General features: G+C 43.6%; 1 protein-coding gene across 5 annotated transcripts in view; it reads left to right on the top strand.

The window, feature by feature from the left end:
• LOC117367544 (sulfotransferase 1 family member D1-like) overlaps positions 1-17,944 on the top strand; it is a 42,067-nt gene that overhangs the window by 6,582 nt on the left and 17,541 nt on the right. For 3 of the 5 annotated variants that reach the window (XM_033960174.1, XM_033960173.1, XM_033960175.1), the window contains exons 3-8: positions 2,631-2,753; positions 4,203-4,300; positions 10,596-10,722; positions 11,519-11,613; positions 12,457-12,637; positions 13,779-17,240. In XM_033960174.1, coding sequence (XP_033816065.1) covers positions 2,631-2,753; positions 4,203-4,300; positions 10,596-10,722; positions 11,519-11,613; positions 12,457-12,637; positions 13,779-13,903 — 749 coding nt within the window. In that variant the 3' untranslated portion in view covers positions 13,904-17,240. Of the gene's footprint in view, positions 1-2,630; positions 2,754-4,202; positions 4,301-10,595; positions 10,723-11,518; positions 11,614-12,456; positions 12,638-13,778; positions 17,241-17,944 lie in introns of those variants that run through there. The other 2 variants (XM_033960176.1, XM_033960177.1) reach the window with 2 other exon arrangements.

Below are 17,944 nucleotides of genomic sequence, written 5' to 3' on the forward strand. Positions count from 1 at the left end.
ACTTGTACCCACAAGTACATGATTAACAGGAACACAAGGAAAGAGGGAAGAACTACAATGCATAAGGAAAGGAGAACATAAAAGGAAATTAGGTTAAAACTGCTCTATAATAATCGCTAATGCAGCTACTGGTAGAAGTAACAAACGATTTATTTCAATCCTGTGAACTAGTGCTTCCTGATTCACCGATTCGAATCAGGTGAATCGATTCAATTTTTAAAAAAATCGGCCTCCCGATTTGATGGCTGACCCTTCCCCCATGCCTTCCTAAAGCAGGAGTGGCAGCGCTGCCTCTTGCTGGCCATCTGCTGCCGCTCCTGCTTGAGTGGGGAGGGTCAATCAGAAAGGCCTGCATGATCCCCCAGCTTCCACGCTCTTACCTTAAGCAGCTAATACGGCAGCCTGCAGGATCGCTGGTGCTATAGCGATCCCTGCAGCTGCCTGTCGTCCTCAGCAGCACATTTTCTCTGCTACAGTCCTGCCCCTGCTCTGATGTCTGGGGCAGGATCGCGGCAGAGAAAACATGCCGCTGAAGACGACGGGCAGCTGCAGGGATCGCTATAGCACCAGCGATCCTGGAGGCTGCATTAGCTTCTTAACATAAGAGCAGGGAAGCTGTGAGAACATGCAGGCTTGCGGGAAGAGCAAAGAGTGCATTCGTGGCGGGGGGGGGGGGGCAGACCTTTGCGGGTGGAGCAGGCCTTCACGGCGCGGAGGAGGAGGAAGAGTGCCTTCATGGCGGGGAGCAGGCCTTCACAGCAGGGAGGCAGGCCTGTGCAGAGGGAGGAGGAGGAAGAGTGCCTTCATGGCGGGGAGGCAGGCCTGTGCAGAGGGAGGAGGAGGAAGGAGTAAGAGAGGGGAGGGGAAATGCCAGACCTGGAGTGAAGAGAAGAGAGAGACCAAACCAAAAAGAGGAGCAGGAAAGCAGAGGAGAGGTGCTGGACTAATGGAGAGAGGGAGAGAGAAATTCAAGACCACAAGGGGAAGGATACAAGAGGGACAGATATTGCTCCAAAGTAGGTGGGTAGGGTGCAGGATGGCAGGAGAGATAGTAAGAGAAAGCCTGTACCTGGGGAAGGGGTTACAGAAGGTAAGGAAGAGAGAAAGAAGAAGCTGGATATGGGGAGAGATAAGATGCTGGGCATGCAGGGAGCATAGGAACAGGGACACAAGGGGGACAGTACTGGAGAAAATAGGGACAGGGACACAGAAGAGAGATGCTGGATGAAAGGGTAGTTAAGAAAAGGAGAGATGGTGGATCTGTGGATGGTGGGGTCCATTGCTGCAGCTGCGGGGGAATGGAGATGAACATAAGGAAAGATGCCAGACCTCCGGGGGAGGAAAGGGAAACAGAAGGGGAGGACAGAGATGGAAGATGGATGGTTAGCACGGAGAAAGAAGGAGAGCCTGATCAGAAGACAACCAGATCAACATGATTTGAAAAATAACTAGACAACAAAAGGTAGGAAAAATAATTTTATTTTCTGCTTTGTGATTACAATATGTCAGATTTGAAATGTGTATCCTTCCAGAGATGGTGTTAGACCGCAAACGTGAGCTAGGATTTAACAGAGGAAAATACCAGAGTGGGTAGGAGAGGGCAAAAGGGGTGAAGAGGCTATAAAATAAACTCACCAGGGTGTTTGGAAAAAAACCACCCAATTGGTCAGGAAAATAAAAAAATCGATTCAATAGGCTGAATTGAATCAAATCGAAATTTTTTTTCTGAATCAGGCAGCACTACTGTGAACCATCTAGCTCTAGGCATTTATTTAGCTCACACGTTTTTCATTAGTAGCACAGGGTTTAGTTACACTCATTATTTCCCTGTCCCTAGAGCGCTTACAATCTAAATATATACCTGAGGAAGTTTCTTGCCCAAGATCACAAGGAACAAGAGCTGGATTTTAACTGGGTTTCCTTACTGTAGCCTTCAGGCCAGTGCTCTGTCTAGACCAGTGGTTCTCATCCCTGTCCTGGAGGACCACCAGGCCAGTTGGGTTTTCAGGATAACCCTAATGAATATGCATGAGAGAGATTTGCATATAATGGAGGTGAGAGGCATGCAAATCTGCCCCATGCATATTCATTAGGGCTATCCCTAAAACCCGACTGGCCTGATGGTCCTCCAGGACAGGGTTGAGAATCACTGCTCTAGACTACCCCTCCACGGTCTGTTGCTTAGCTCCTTGAATAGGATAAAGATTTCATCATTTAGGGCAGTGGTTCCCAACCCTGTCCTGGAGGAACACCAGGCCAATTGGGTTTTCAGGCTAGCCCTAATGAATATGCATGAAGCAAATTTGCATGCCTATCACTTCCATCATATGCAAATCTCTCTCATGCATATTCATTAGGGCTAGCCTGAAAACCCGATTGGCCTGGTGTTCCTCCAGGACAGGGTTGGGAATCACTGATTTAGGGCCCCTTTTACAAAGCTGTGGTAGTGATTCTCCTACAGCAAATGCACCAAAGCTCATTCAATTCCTATGGGCTTTGGTGCAGGAGAATCAATACCATGGCTTTGTAAAAGGAGCCCATAGCGTTTGCTATTTACTATCAAACTTCACAAGTGTTAATACTCTGAGAGGATGGAAGCAGAACTCACACTAAAACATATTTTTCAAAAGGGACCACATGGATCCAAGAAATAGTGGAGATGATATGCCATAATGGAGACCTGGAAAAGTGCCAGCATGCACCCATCTATGAGAGGATCCCCTTTATTGAACTGCTGCAGTGCATGCCCCCAGGTACTTCTTTAAGTTAAACCTGATTGCTACTCAGTCCTCAGTGTGGCTTCAAAGGGTCAGCTATAGATCCACTGCATTGGCACATAGTTGATGGGTTTGAGAGATGCACAAAACAAGGAGACCCAATGTTCCACAGAAGAAGGAGCAATCCAAAAGAAAACAAACTGTGGAAAAACACAATGTTCTTGACTTTCCTTTATTTCTTCAAGATATCTTCAAACCATGGTAATGTAAATCCACACCAAACATAAAAAAAAGCTATAGTGACCCAACACGGGCCGTGTTTTGGCTGGCAAGCATTTTTCAAGGGAACTAAAGAATAGAAATAAAGATAAAGACAAACTCCTAAATTAAAATGCAATAATAGTGACATAATAGATAAGATAATAAAGATGAGAGTCAAAATAAGAATAATGATGAAAGTAAAAATAAGAATTATGAAAAATGAGGACAGGATGCAAATGTGAATGAAATAATGTGTGTGAATGGTGGCATATCTTTGAATGTCATATAGAATGAATATCGTAAATCTAGGGACATGTGAGATGTAATAAAGGTGAAGTGCCATTTCGTTATAAATGGCATATGGAAATGTGAAAATGAAGGACAATGTGAAGCTCATCAGTGGATGGTGTACCACAATAAACTAAAAACACCAATACGTTATTGATAAAGAAAACCGAGATCAGGCACATTAGTGAATAGTGAGACACAACAATGTGAGGAAGGTGAAGGCGTGGTTGCCTGGGGCGTGAGAGATGAGCAGTAATTAAGCACTGTGGAACACAACCCTACTCAGCCTAGGAGACTTTCCCTTTCACCCTTTTGACCTGCCTGACAAGTGCTGAGTGAGAGGGAAACAGCAATTTGGTTACTCCCCATTCCTACCTTTTCTCATCTTAAATTCAAGTGATACTAACTCTTATAGCTTGACTTGTAGACCGACTCATTTTTAGGGACACTGGACTAGGATGGGTTAGTTTTATGCACAGTAGGACAGTAATGAACCTCACACCTTAGCCAGGGTATGTGACATATGATCTGTCTCTCAAATTTTACTGCTATCACTTTACACAGAGAGCTTCCTTCAAGGAAATAGTTTTGTACCTTTGTCATATTTTTGTCATCCCCAACTACTTTTCTTGGTACTTTAGGATCTTTTCTGTCTCCAACTCTCCATAAATTTCATGGAACAGTTATGGCTCCCATTCTTGAATCTGGGTCTGGTGTTGGTATACTGAAACATAAACAAGATTTTTGTCATAATAAGTGAACTCCCCACTCTACTGTTAGTAGGCCTTAATGTAATAATCCAACCTGCTGGAAAAGAGAAGTCCAGACTCTGGAATGGCTCTGCTTTGATTTCTAGAACATTCTTGCAGTGTGGGACAGTGCTGTTTGCATTCAGGTACTAGACTGGTCACTGCCAGTTCCTACTTTATCTTGCAGATGCAGAAACAGTGAATGCTATGCCTTCACCTCGATACTTAAAAACCCATCTCCCTTACCAACTAGTTCCACCATCATTCTGGAAGCATAACTGCAAGGTAGGACCGCCCCTCCCCCCCCCAAATACTGGGACCCATGTTTGAGACATGGACAAGTGTTTCATTTTGGAAATGATTGTGTATGCTAGGAAATACATGTCACCATTGCTTCAAGAGAGTTACTGCTGGCAGACTTCATAGTACTTTATCTGGAATCTGGCTATATGCAGAGTAACAATACAAATATGAACCATGCTTTACTTCAGGACAGATTTAATGCAAAGGGCACCCAATGCAATAGGTACATGGGGCATTCAATAATTTATCTACCCGAGTATGAAAGAAAGTAGCAAGTGTGTTATGACATGTCTCAAAGTTACGGCTTATTGCAAGTCTAACATTCCAAAAAAAGAGGATGTCAGGAGACCTTGTGTGAATCAAGTAAGGAACTGCTAGATTTGGAGCACTGTTCAGTGATAAAATTTCTCACAAAAGAAGGGAAAAAGCCAAAGGAGAAACCATGAATGCATGTCTGCAGTTTTTGGTGAGTCTGCCCCGTCACCTACAAAGTAAAATTTTGGAGCGAACAATTTAAGTGGGGTAGAGAGTCCGTTGAAGATGACCCTTACACTGGATGGCATGTGGAAGCAACTTCCACAGAAATGTGCAAGAAAGATGAGGATTTAATTTTGTCAAACAGACATATTAAGGTTTCCCAAATAGATAAAAAATAGGCATCTCAGCAGGTACAGTTTGGAAAATAATTCATGAAAAGTTGGGCATGTCCAAGGTTAGTGCAAGATGGGTTCCAAGAATGCTGACACCATGTCAAAAGGCCATGAGAACTTGGAGATGCTTCGTGAAAACCAAGTGATTTATTTCATCGTTTGGTGACTGGAGATGAGACTTGGATCTATCACAGAGATCCTGAGTCCAAAATGGAGTCAAATCAGTGGAAATAGAAGTCACCTCCAACCCCCAAAAAGTTCAAGACAGAAAATTCTGCATGCAAAATCATAGCAACTGTCTTCTGGGATGATGAAGGGCTTTTGCTTCTGGAGTTCATGCCACACAAGACAACCATACCCAGGGAGAGTTACGCCAGCACAATGATCATTTTGCAGGAGTCAATCAAGGAGAAAAGATGAGGAAAACTCACAGCAGGAGTGTTGCTTCTTCATGACAATGTACTGGTGCACATGTAATGACAATCATAGGCTGCCATCCGAGAATATGGGTATCAGCAGTTGAACCATCAACCCCACAGTCCTGACCTGGCTCCCTTGGATTACCATATTTTTCACTCCATAAGATGCACCGGACCATAAGACACACCCTAGATTTAGAGTAGGAAAACAAGAAAAAAAATACCCATTCTGAACCAAATAGTGTACTATTATTTACCAGACTCTGCACCCAGCCCCCCTCACTCCCTGCCAGGCTCTGCACCCTGTGTCCCCCTCCCTGCCAAGCTCTGCACCCTGTCTCCTCTTCCCTGCCAGGCTGTTCCTTTCATTTTTCATATACACACACTATATACACAGCAGATATAAATTCCAAGTTTTAATAAAATTTGATGGAGGGCTTAATTGTAATTCAAAGCGATGAACAGATCTAAAAACATGTAGTACATTTCTCATTGCGGGGAAACAACATTATTAACATAAGTCAGACAATAAAACAAAACAGATCCTACAGGAAAATGGGGAAGGAACTACAATATTTGACAGTAAAGGAAACAAATTGGGGTAAAACAATAGTGTGGGGGGGGGGGGTGGAAGACCACATATAGGTCTTGTAAAAATTCTCAAAACTGACACATTTTGATCACTAAATTGAAAATGAAATAATTTTTCCTACCTTTGTTGTCTGGTGATTTCATGAGTCTCCTTCCTTCCTTTCTTTCTTCACTCAGGCCCAACAATTGTCCCTTTCTATTCCCTCCCATGTCCTGAGTTTGTGCCCCCTCACTGCCTTCCAGACTTTGTTCTTCGTCCTCCTTCCCTCCCATGTCCCGAGTTCGTGCCCCCTCCACCTCACTGCCTTCCAGCCTTTGTTCTTCTTCCTCCATCCCCCCATGTCCCAAATTCGTGCCCCATCATTGCCTTCCAGCCTTTGTCCTTTGTCCACCCTGCCGCGCCGTAGCCTGCCTTCTTCTCTCCCTGCCACGCCGAAGCCTACCTACCCTTAACCTTATCCAACCTTAAGTTTTGAGAATCTGGCCCTGAGTGTGGATTCTGGAATGCCAACAACAATGCGTTATACTAATCTGCCACAGAGTGCAAATTGTCATGCCAATAAAGTTTCCTGAATTTTAATCTTCCAAGTTGGAACAGAAAACATGGTATATTTCATATTTTAGTAGTTACCAGGAAAAACAAAAAACAACTTCCATCTTCTAACTTGCAAACTGGGCAATCAAGATCTCCCAGTCCAGGGCTGGCTCTGTTTTGGCACCCAGGCCCCGGGCCCAAACTCACTCTGTTTTAGCACCTGCCGTGCTCTGCATCCCCAGACCTGTTCCCTCCTCTCTTCTCTGATGCTACTACCTGGTCCTGACAAGACGCAGCTTCATAAGCCAGCTGCCGCGAGGAAGTCAGTCCAGCATTAGTATCAAGCAGCTGATTTGATGCTGGCGCTAGCCCTCTATCCTCACAGCAACTGGCCTATGAAGTCACATCCTGTCAGGACCGGGCAGCAGTATCAAAGGAGGAGAGTGTTCAACCCACTTCTCTTTACATCCACCTTACCCAACCTTGCCGCCGATTTCTCCTTCTCTGCCCCCGGTCCACTGCCACTACTGCGCTGCAACTCTGGGAAGGGAAGAGCCAGTGTGCAGCGATTGCACGCTGCTGGCCCACAAGCCTTCCCCCGACGTCAGAACTGACGGAAGGTTTGTGAGCCGGCGACATACAATCGCTGCACGCCGGCCCTTCGTTTCCCTTCCTGGAGTTGCAGCGTAGTGACGGTGAGCAGGGAGCAGCATCTGCAGGCAGGTGGGCGGGAAGCAGTGACAGGGGCGGAGAGCAAACAGCCCGCATACCCCCAACGAGTGGGACATTTTAAACAGGTACGACGGGGTGGGTGGGAGTGTTTACAAAAAGTTACCTTTGCTTCATAAGATGCACCGAAATTTCCACCCAATTTTGGATGGAAAAAAAGTGTGTCTTATGAAGCGCAAAATACGATATTTCCTGTTCCGAGTTTTGAAGAAATCTCTCCGTGGAAAGCAATGAAGACATCAAGGAAGATGTGACATCCTGGTTTGAAGGTCAAACAAAAGAATTATTTTCAAAGGGATTAAAGTCATTGCAGGAAAAGTGGAGGAAGTGAATGGAGCTATCAGAGGACTATATTGAAAAATAAAATAATTTTTTGAGAACTGTTTTCTTTCCTACTGAGGTAGATAAATTATTGAACACCCCTCGTATCTGACAAAGAGGAGAAGCAGCCAAATGAGTAGAGCAAAGGGTTAAGATTCTAGGTTCCAGTCCAAGTTTTGTCACTGCAACACCATGCAACCTTGGACAAATCACTTTTTTTCTCATTGCCTCGGTATCTATTTAGCTGCTTTATAATTTTTTTTTTTTAAAAGCACACCTTCAGCATGATAAATGCATCAGCCTTATAAGAGGCCTTCACATACCTAACAAGGTTTCATATTAAAGTGGCACAAATGGAGGGTCATGAAAATTTATTAGGGACTTATATACAGAGCTCAAAGCAAATTCTTTTTAGGATTTTCCCATTCATTTAAATTTTTTTCTGTTATTACATTACATTTCTATTCCGCCATTACCTTGCGGTTCAAGGCGGATTACATTCAAACTAAAAACAGGAATTACATACAAATTAAAAGGAATAGAATAAGCGATGACATAGAATTTTTTAAGGTAATAAACATTGGAGTTACCAAAGGGAAGTGGAGGTCTTTAGGAGGTAAGAATATGGTGAAATTATGGGTTTTAGATAACATTTGATAGATAAAAGTGTTGTTAAGAGTAGGTGTGGTTAGGACTGTTTCAGGGCTTTCTTGAAGAGTATAGTTTTTATTTCTTTTCTGAAAATCTTGTGGTCTGGGGTGGTTAACAGTAGGTTGGAGATTTGGTTATCCAGTTTTGAAGCTCGAGTGGCTAGGAGGCCGTCGTATTGTTTTGACCGTTTTACTTCCTTGATCGGGGGAGGTGTGAAAGGGGAGTGCGTTTTTCTATGTCTGGTTGAGGTTGCTTGGATGAGGCGATTGTTTAGGTAGGCTGGGCTGTTTCCATTTAGGGTTTTGAATATCATGCAGTAGAATTTAAATGATATTCTTTCTTGGATTGGTAGCCAGTGTGAGTTGATGTAGGCTTCTGTGATATGATCATGTTTCCTCAGTGAGTAGATGAGTCTCAGAGCAGTATTTTGGATTGTTTGTAGTTGCTTGGTCATCGTGGCAGGGCAGGGGAGGTAGAGGATGTTGCAGTAGTCTAGCAATCCTAGGATTAGGGATTGCACTATGAGCTGGAATTGTGTTCTTTCAAAGAATTTCCGGACTTGTCTCAGGTTTCTCATTATTGCAAAGGATTTCTGTATGGTTTTATTTATTTGCAGTTGCATAGTGCAGCATCTGTCTATTGTCACTCCTAGTGACAATTTCTTACCTATGTTATCTTGTAAGCTGTACAGAACTTTGAATAGCACAATAGATAAAACTAATAAAATTTAATTACTTGGGTACATATCATTTACTTTAAGTCTGATTACATTTATTAAAAGGAGGCAGATCAATCCTTATTTTTCAATAACAATCCACAATGATAAACAGCATACAGGAGTCCTTCATTCTACTGAATCTAAACAAGACCTAGTCCAAATGTAATTACATTCCTTTAGCCTATGCCTTCACTGTAGCTGATTCTTTTGCCTGGATACCATAATTTTTTCCCCCTAAGGTAGGGTTTTAAAGAAATTCATAATCTCTCAGATCGCTATGGATACTAGAAAAAGACCAACACTTGGGGAGGAATGAAGACTTTCTTGTTTGTTTTTCGTAAGCTATTGGCTTGGAAAATAATTTCTTTTACACAAGTATTTTCATATTTTACATATCATGTTTAATGGTTACAGGGGGACTTCATCAAAGGACACTAAGCACATTAGCGCACACTAACTGCTGAAGATGCCCATAGGAATATAACAGGCAAACTTAGGGCTAGATTCATGAACCTGCCCGATCGGGACCGGCCCGTGCTCGATCCGGGTAGGTCCGATGGATTCTTCAAACAGCAATATGCAGATGGGGACGATCGGAGGAACGGCCCCATCTACCGGGATAGATCGCTGGTATGCAATCCCCACGCATGCGCACACCATCTGTAAGTGGTCTACGCATGGCCGTCCGAGCCACGACTTTTTTTTTGTTTGTTTTTAGCCCAGCGAGCCCGTGGTTGGCTTGCAGTGCAGGGAAGGGCAGGAGAAATTTGGGGCAGCAGGCAGGAGAGATCCGAGAATGAGCAGGCCAGGGCGGCGATTCGGGGCAGAGCAGGCAGAAGATAGGGATGAGCAGGGTGGCGATTCAGGACACAGCAGGCAGGAGAGATTGGGGAAGAGCATCGGGGCAGCAGGCAGGAGTGATTCGGGGCAGCAGAGAGCAGGGTAGAGAGCAGGGCTTCAATGGAGCTGGAGAGTCAGAAAGCTGTTTGCGAATGGTCTCCATCAGTCGCTTCTTCGGTTAATCGGCCAGCCCAGTAGGTTTCAAAAATTTGTTTGGTGAATTGCCTCCCTGTCTACTTTGCATGCGTTTCTCCTCATTTGCATGCATGGATTCAAAGCGGATCGCAGGAGAGGTTGGTGAATGGAGCCCGAGGGAAATCTGGTCGCAAAGGGGTCGCAAACCGATCGGTACACGATTGGTTTGCTTTGTGAATCTAGCCCTTAGAGGTTAGCGCACGATAATCCTCTTAGCGCTCTTTGAGGAATTCCTCCCTAATTGGTTTACACACACAACTTAACACTGGAGCATGTTACAGCCTGAAAAATATAGAATATACACATACAAACACATCTATATAATCTCTGTAAATCTATGGTATTAAGCATCTGATGATTGCCCAAATATGAGAATCCTAATAGTAAGGATATATAAAAATACAGCAAAAGTAAACAAACAAATTAAATCTAAAAATTGAATCCTTCCAAATCAGATTTGAAACATATGATGGAGTGTTGATTAAATCACTAATTTATTGCTATGCTGTTGCTGGTTTGATTCCCCTTTCCTTCAAAATGACACAAGAGATGGCACTAACAGGGAAAAGAACAAGACTGGGCACGAATCTACAGACTCCACTGACTTGCCTATGTTCATTATTCCTAGGTGATCTACCTGGCAAGGAATGCCAGAGATGCAGCTACTTCTTATTATTATTTTGACCATATGGCCAAAATACACCCAGAACCAGGGTCTTGGGACCAGTATCTTCAGAGATTTATGAATGGAAATGGTGAGATGGAGTCATACTTTAGTGGGAATCAGACAGATTTAGCATTGGGTCGAGGGTTTTAAAAACTGAGTAAGAAAGAGCCAAGATGTACATTTCAAGGTACCCCCCCCCCCCATTAATTACAGAGCTGCATTTCTGTCATTGCAGGATGTGAAGTTCAAAGATTAAATTGAACTAGTATTGAGACACACACACACACACACATACTAAAAGAGGTTTGGTCACCTCTTTATTATAATCCTAATATTGATGAAGCTGGGGAAGCCAGATGTTCAGTTAACAACCTTCTTCATTTTGGTAGATGTTTGGATTATTACAAAATATGGGAGGAAGCTTAACGACTGGACTTCTAAGAACTAATGTGGAGGGTAACAATTCCTGGTATGGTTTCCCAGCAGGGTGATGGAGACCAGCACTGTAACATAACTTAAACATGATCAGAATAGATATGGAGAGCAAGGTTTGGAAGAGGGGTGAGATGCTGGATAAACAGCATGATGGGGTGGGGGAAACTGGTGATTAGATAGATGTGTATATAAAACTCAACGCTTAAAACAAAGTACCGATAGTAGAAAACTGGACAGAACAAGTTGGTTAATTTTGTTTTATCTGCGGTCTCTTACTATGTTAAGGTGATCATTGCGCTGATGAGGAGAACCATGGGACAGGACTCTGGGATATGATCCAATGTACCTAACAGAAAACTCTGTCCACCATTGTCCAGCCTACTGTGGCCACCATCATCATATATCATTGGCAATAACATTAAGCTTTTGTTTCTGCTCTTCCCCTTAAGTTGGCTGGGGCTCCTGGTATGATCACGTCAAAGGATTTTGGGAAGAAAAAGACAAACATGACATGCTGTATCTATTTTATGAAGATATCAAACAAGTAGGTGTCGAGGTCAAGGGGACAGAAGGCTAGTGGGAGCTTTCTGTTTGCTAGTTACTCATTTAAGCCATATTGCAATAGAAACAAAATAATCTAAAGCAAATAAAAGCTCAAATTAAAGCTATTGAGCAGGAATGGCAAAGGACTGTGCAGCTCATACTTCAATCATCTCACCTGCCACTTAAAATGCAGCAGTAACATAAGAACATAAAAATGGTAAATGCAAAGAAATTCAGTCCCATCTCCGTTATAGAAAACTAAAATGAAGCATAAGTCCCTAAATAAATAATCTTTTCTTTATGTAATATTCAGGGCACAGAGAACAGTGAAGGGACAAGGCCTTGAACAGGGTTCAGGATAACGAAAACAATGAATTAAACACAGCTTGCAGCCCAGGATACATTTAGAGGTGCTGTGCTGGAAATTAGAGCTGGCTGTAGTTGTTGAAGCTTGAATGCAGCTGAACACATACATCACACCAGCAATGTAAACAAGATCCAGTTTAATAAAGAGAACATCCTTGTGCTACCACCATGATGCAACAAAATTATATTTAACTTGCTGTTTGCAATAGCTGCAGAGCTAATAGTAGCAGAGAGAGGAAGGACTCCTGGTACAAATAGCAAAGGTTTGAGCACAGTTAATTAATCTCCTTGGATTACGCATCAACCAAGGGAGGTGGAGTTAGACTTTGGGTCTCCATAAGTCTGTGCCCTTTCACCACCTGAAAGCCCTCATATAAAGACTTAAATTGTACTGCTTTGGAGCATATATTTTACGTTATCTATGAGAAGTACACTGTAACCCTCTGAAACTCCTTTTCCTGTAACTTGATATTTCTAGAATTCCATCTCAGAGATTCAGAAGGTAATGTGGTTCCTGGGGAAGGATCTACCTGATGCCACTTTAGAGAAAATAGCTCACTGTACTTCTTTCAGCCAGATGAAAAATAATGCCATGGCCAATTACTCTACCTTCCCGAAGGAAATGATGGACCAGTCACAGTACACCTTCATGAGAAAAGGTACAGGAGCACTGCCCTTATCAACTTCTCTCCTTTCCCTTTAGGATTTATGGCTGATAGAAGAGACTCTCTCTATATCTCCATATTCTATCCTAGGCCCCAGGGTGTTTCATGACTTACGGTATTTGCAAAACTAACTCAATTAAAGAAGGGCATTTTCGATAGGACATCTAAGTCTTAGTTTGAATGTTCTGGGACGTTAAGAAATCCAATACAGAAAATGTTCATTTTTGAAAATGCAAGACGTCTAGCTTTTTTATTTTTTTTTTAATGACCTATCTAGACATTTTGGTCCTTAATGCATTATCTTTTTTAGCCATTTTTGAATACGAAAATGTCCACATGAAAAACGCACAAAAATAAATAATTGGCATGTCCAAGCAGCCATCATTCTTAGCAAACTGGCCACACAGACAGCTGAGCAGAGGGGCACTCTGGGAGTACTGCTGTGAATATCACATTAAAAAGTTTCAGGTACACGTATCACTATAACCTGCTTATATTGTATGGTGAGCCCTCCAAAACTTCTGTACCCACTTATACATCACAACAGGTACAGTACAGGTACAGGTTTTGCAGGGCTCACCATACAATATAAGCAGGTTATACTGACATGTGTACTTGGGACTTTTTAATGTGACATTCACTGCAGTACTCCCAGAGTGCCCCTCTGATCTGCTGAGCTGTGTGACCATCTGACGCTGTAATGTACTGTAAGGGGTGGTCATGCCTTAATTTCTCCAGTGGTTATTTGGTCAGTTTGAGCACCTTTTTGACCCCCCCAAACATCTAAATGGTGCCCTGGATGTTTTGTTAAAAGTGTGATTATCCCTGCAGAAAGTCCAAGTCCTAAGTCTGCCCAAAACTCTCCCCTTAAGATTTAGACATACTGGAGAAAAAACGACCAGAACGACATCTGGAAAGTTAGTTTCTAAAATAGCCACTTGGACATTTTGACTAGTAAGACGTTAAAGTGCCATTTTATGTCATCTTTTGGACGTCCATCTTTTTTGAAAATGAGCCCCATTGCTTTCTAGAAAATAGCATCGGAAAAGATACACAGTTATTTTGTAAAGTTGAAATGAAATGTATAATCTTAGCAAAATCATATTTCAATGTTAAAACTCTGCATCTTTTTAAGGGCAAGTTGGAGATTGGAAAAATCTTTTTACTGTGAGCCAGAATGAGCTGTTTGAAGAAGATTATCGCAAGAAAATGAGTAAGACCACCCTGAAATTTCAAGTTTCCATTGAAGACATGTCCTGACAAACTCACTGTGCTGTTAATTGTTAGTCAAGCTAATGAAAACTTACTCAATGTAGATGCCAGAGGGATGACCCTGATCAGCAGGGTGTACTTGGTCATTGAAATGAAAATCAGAGATACAGAACACTGCAAGTAAATCTTTTCCTGGTTATTTTTCTCATGATGAAGACATCATTGTCTGTGAAGCTAATGAACTGACCAGCATTGTTTTGTCTTTAATTGTATTGTTTTGAGCCCTTTTCTTACTACCATTGATAAAGTATATAGGAATCAGGGTTTAGTTTCTTCAAGCTTGTGGCTTACATATTTCATGGAAAATTTGAACAAGGCATATTGTCTCCACCCAAATTACTTTTGCTGGTCATTCTTAACTATTTCCACTAGTGGGGGGTTCATTACTCCACCCTCAGGTAAAGGAACGTATACTGTTGGCTATACTAGTGCTAATCTACTCTACTAGTAACGAAAACCAAGGACTTACTTTAGTTTCAGTGTAAAGTGTAGGCATACAACGGGTCATTAACTGCAAGCAATCACTGTCAGCATAGCTTGTTTGCACAGGTAGAACCAATTCTGAGCAATAATCAGGTCCATTCTGAGACACATACATCAATCTGAAGAAAAAAGGTGATGGTAGCAGAAAAGTACCGCTTCCTTATCATCCAGCAAGACCAGTCCACACCAGTGAGTTATATCAACTGATCAACAGACTGAGTTAGAGAAAGAATAAACAAGTTCCAGTGACATCACCAGTATAACAGCAGGTGCAGCCTAGAGCTAGTCTGTATATCTCTGCCTCCAGCAGATGGTGTAGTTTGTACTGGTAGTTTTTTTTTTGGTTCCAGACTGACTCCCACACAAGGCTACCGCTATACTGTACTATAATGCTTCTAGCTTACCTAATCCCTACCATAGTAGATTCAAGATGGATAACAACTATTGCAAATATATATAAAAAAAATCCTGAAAGTTATCATTCTACAGCTTCATAGACTTTCTTAAAGAGATAGTGCAGTGGTTCCCAAACCTGGTCCTAAAGGCACCCCAGCCAGTCAGGTTTTCAAGATACACACAATGAATATTCATGAAAGAAATCTGTATGTATGACTGAATGGCTGAGATGCCTCCAGAACTAGATCTGGGAACTACTGAGATATGGTTTCAATAACTTCTGAAACTAATATAAATAGGAGCAAGAGGAACATTTGATTGTAAACAATTTCAAATTTTCACCACATAAAAAGGAAGAGATCTCATGATATAAACAGACATGTATCTTAGACCTTTAGTAGTAGGAAAAGCCAAAAGCAACCAGGCAGAGTTCCTGCTGGTAAAAGAAGATCCTAGTAATAAAAACCAGGGAGCAAAAACCTCAGGAGCCTGGCCAAATAAAGATTTATATTCCAAGTAATAGATTTTGAACTCAACTTGAGCTGTCACAGGAAGCCAATGAAGCTTCATCACCAAGGTATAGCATGATCAAATTTTATCTTACCAATACAGTAGAATCTCAGTTATCTGGCACCCACAAGGATTGGTGGATATTGGATAACTGTTTTTCTGATTAATTGAGAGTGTTAGAAACCTTGTCTAACATACTCTCAATTCCCCCTTCCCTCCCACCCCAAAGCACCACCGTGGTAGCGGTCCTGAGTCACAAAGCCATCCTCCCTCAAGCCCCAAAGTGGCAGAAGTAGGTGGCGGTCCTGAGTTGCAAACCCCCTCACTCCCTCCCTCTCTCATCTTTACCCAAAGTGCAGCAGTTAGCAGGAAGCAGCCGCAAAATAGGCTGCTCATGGCCAGCCCTGGCAGGGCCTTTCTTCTGATGCGTTGAAAGTGACATGATTTGAGGCCACCACATTTGCTAGGGGGCTTCTTTAATGGCCAGGCCCTAGATCTTTGATACAGCTCTCGAGGGGCCCTGCAACAGGGGTGGAATTTCTGCTTCCCCCTTCTCCTCCACCCTCAAAAAAAAAAAAAAAAAGAAGAAAGAATCAAACAGGGGAAATAGCTGTAGCAGCTTATTTTCAGCTGCATAAAATTTGGGAAAAAACCTCTATAAGGCAAAACAAAAGTGGAAGTTTATTTCTTCTGTCTTATTCTGGAGACAGGACATGGCAAGGTCTGTAGCTTTGAGCCAGATCTGGAAGGGGTCCTTCCGCCTGCTGAGTTGGGCTCAGGTGAGTGTGCAGTGACAGAGCCAGCACACTAATGCGGTTCTTGCATCTTGGCAAACCAAGGCAGCATCCAACTGCAGGGCAGGACATTCAGGGATAACTGCACTCAGCTCTGGGAATCCCCCAGATCAGCCAGTGAGGAGTACAGAGATCCCCAGGTTTAAGCCAAAACACCAAAGATATGTGGTGCTTGACATGTAAGGGTTGCCCAGCAAAGCTGGTGGAAACCTTGTTTCATGCATGGAAGGCCTCAACCTCCCTGGTATACGGAGAGTTTAGAGAACTTTTGAGACTTGGTGCAGCAAGAGGTCCCTCTCTCTGTGGAGCGCAGATGTCCTGTAGTACTTGCCTTTCTGCAAGAAGTTTTGATCAGGACCTACCTTTAAACTCTCTTTGGGTTCATGTGGAAGCTCTGTCCCGTTTCTGGGGCCCCTGGGGTGCAAATTGTTGGCATCTATACTGGACACTTTCCAGTTCTTACTGGCATTTAAAAAAAAAACTTTGGCCTCTGCTCTGACTGGTCTTGCCTCAAGGGGACCTTCCTTTGATGTTGAGAGAATTAGCATAGACTCCCTCTGAGCCCATTCGGCTAGCAACCTTGAAAGATCTCTCCCTTAAGACAACATTCCTAGTTACTATTTCTTTGACCTCCAGAATTTCTGAGCTGCAGACTCTGTTAGGATCCTTTGCTTGTCCTTCTCATATGAAACTATTTCCTTGTGTCCCATTCCTTCTGAAGGTGGTTTTGTCTTTATTTCTCCAGGAGGCCACTTGGGAGTTGGGGGGAGAGGGATGAAAATCATTTGTTCCATAAATTGGACATGCACCACCTGCTTCTACAGTATTTGGCAGTCCAAGTTTATTTCTATTTACCGTATTTTTTGCTCCATTAGATGCACTTTTCACTCCCCCCCAAAAAGTGGATGGAAATTAGGGTGCTTCTATATACCGAAAGCACCCCCCCCCCCCGTTACCTTATTCTAATGCGATTGTCCTCCCTCGCTGTACACGGCGCACAAGGCTGGCTGGCTGCCCGATTCCTGCCACTTCCTCCGAGAACTGCCGGCTGACTCCTCTTTCGTTCTCTCGCGCAGCGGCACACCAGATTGCCTGTCTGGTCCTGCGCCGCTTCCTCCGAGAATTGCCGGCTGCTTCCTCTTCCGTTCTCTCGCGTAGCAGCGCACCAGGTTGCCTGCCTGGTCGTGCCGCTTCCCATGAGAACAGTTCTCGTGGGAAGCGGCGCGGGACCAGGCAGGCAACCTGGTGCACCGCTACGCAAGAGAACGGAAGAGGAGGCAGCCGGCAGTTCTTGGAGGAAGCAGCGTGGGACCAGGCAGCCAGCCTGGTGCACTGCTCTCAGCGAGGCACTGCATCCAGAAGTAATAAAAAAAAGGTACGCACGAGGGGTGTCGGGGAGGAGGAAGGCCAAGGCCTGCCTGGGGGGGCAGGGAGGGAGGAGGAAGAGGGCCAGGGTCTGCCTGTTGCCTACCTGGGGGGTAGGGAGGGAGGAGGGAGAGGCTGGGACCTGCCTGCCTGCCTGCCCTGCCAAATTAAAAATAGGGAGGGAGAGACCAGGGCTTTCCTGCTGCCTGCCTGCCTACCTACCCGCCCTGTCCCGTCCCTACCCGCCTGCTTGCCCTGGCTTACCGCTAGACCACCAGAGGGGGAACAGGGTGCAGAGCTTGGCAAGGAGTGTGGGGCTGGGTGCAGAGCCTGGCAGGGAGAATTTGGTTCAGAATGTTTTTTTTCTTGTTTTCCTCCTCTAAATCTAGAGTGCGTCTTATGGTCAGGTGGGTCTAATGGAGCGAAAAATATGATAATACCCTCCCTAAGAGAAAGTCACTAATGAATTCTGAAGATTGGA

The sequence above is a fragment of the Geotrypetes seraphini genome, chromosome 10, assembly GCF_902459505.1.
Source record: "Geotrypetes seraphini chromosome 10, aGeoSer1.1, whole genome shotgun sequence".
Lineage (NCBI taxonomy): Eukaryota > Metazoa > Chordata > Amphibia > Gymnophiona > Dermophiidae > Geotrypetes > Geotrypetes seraphini.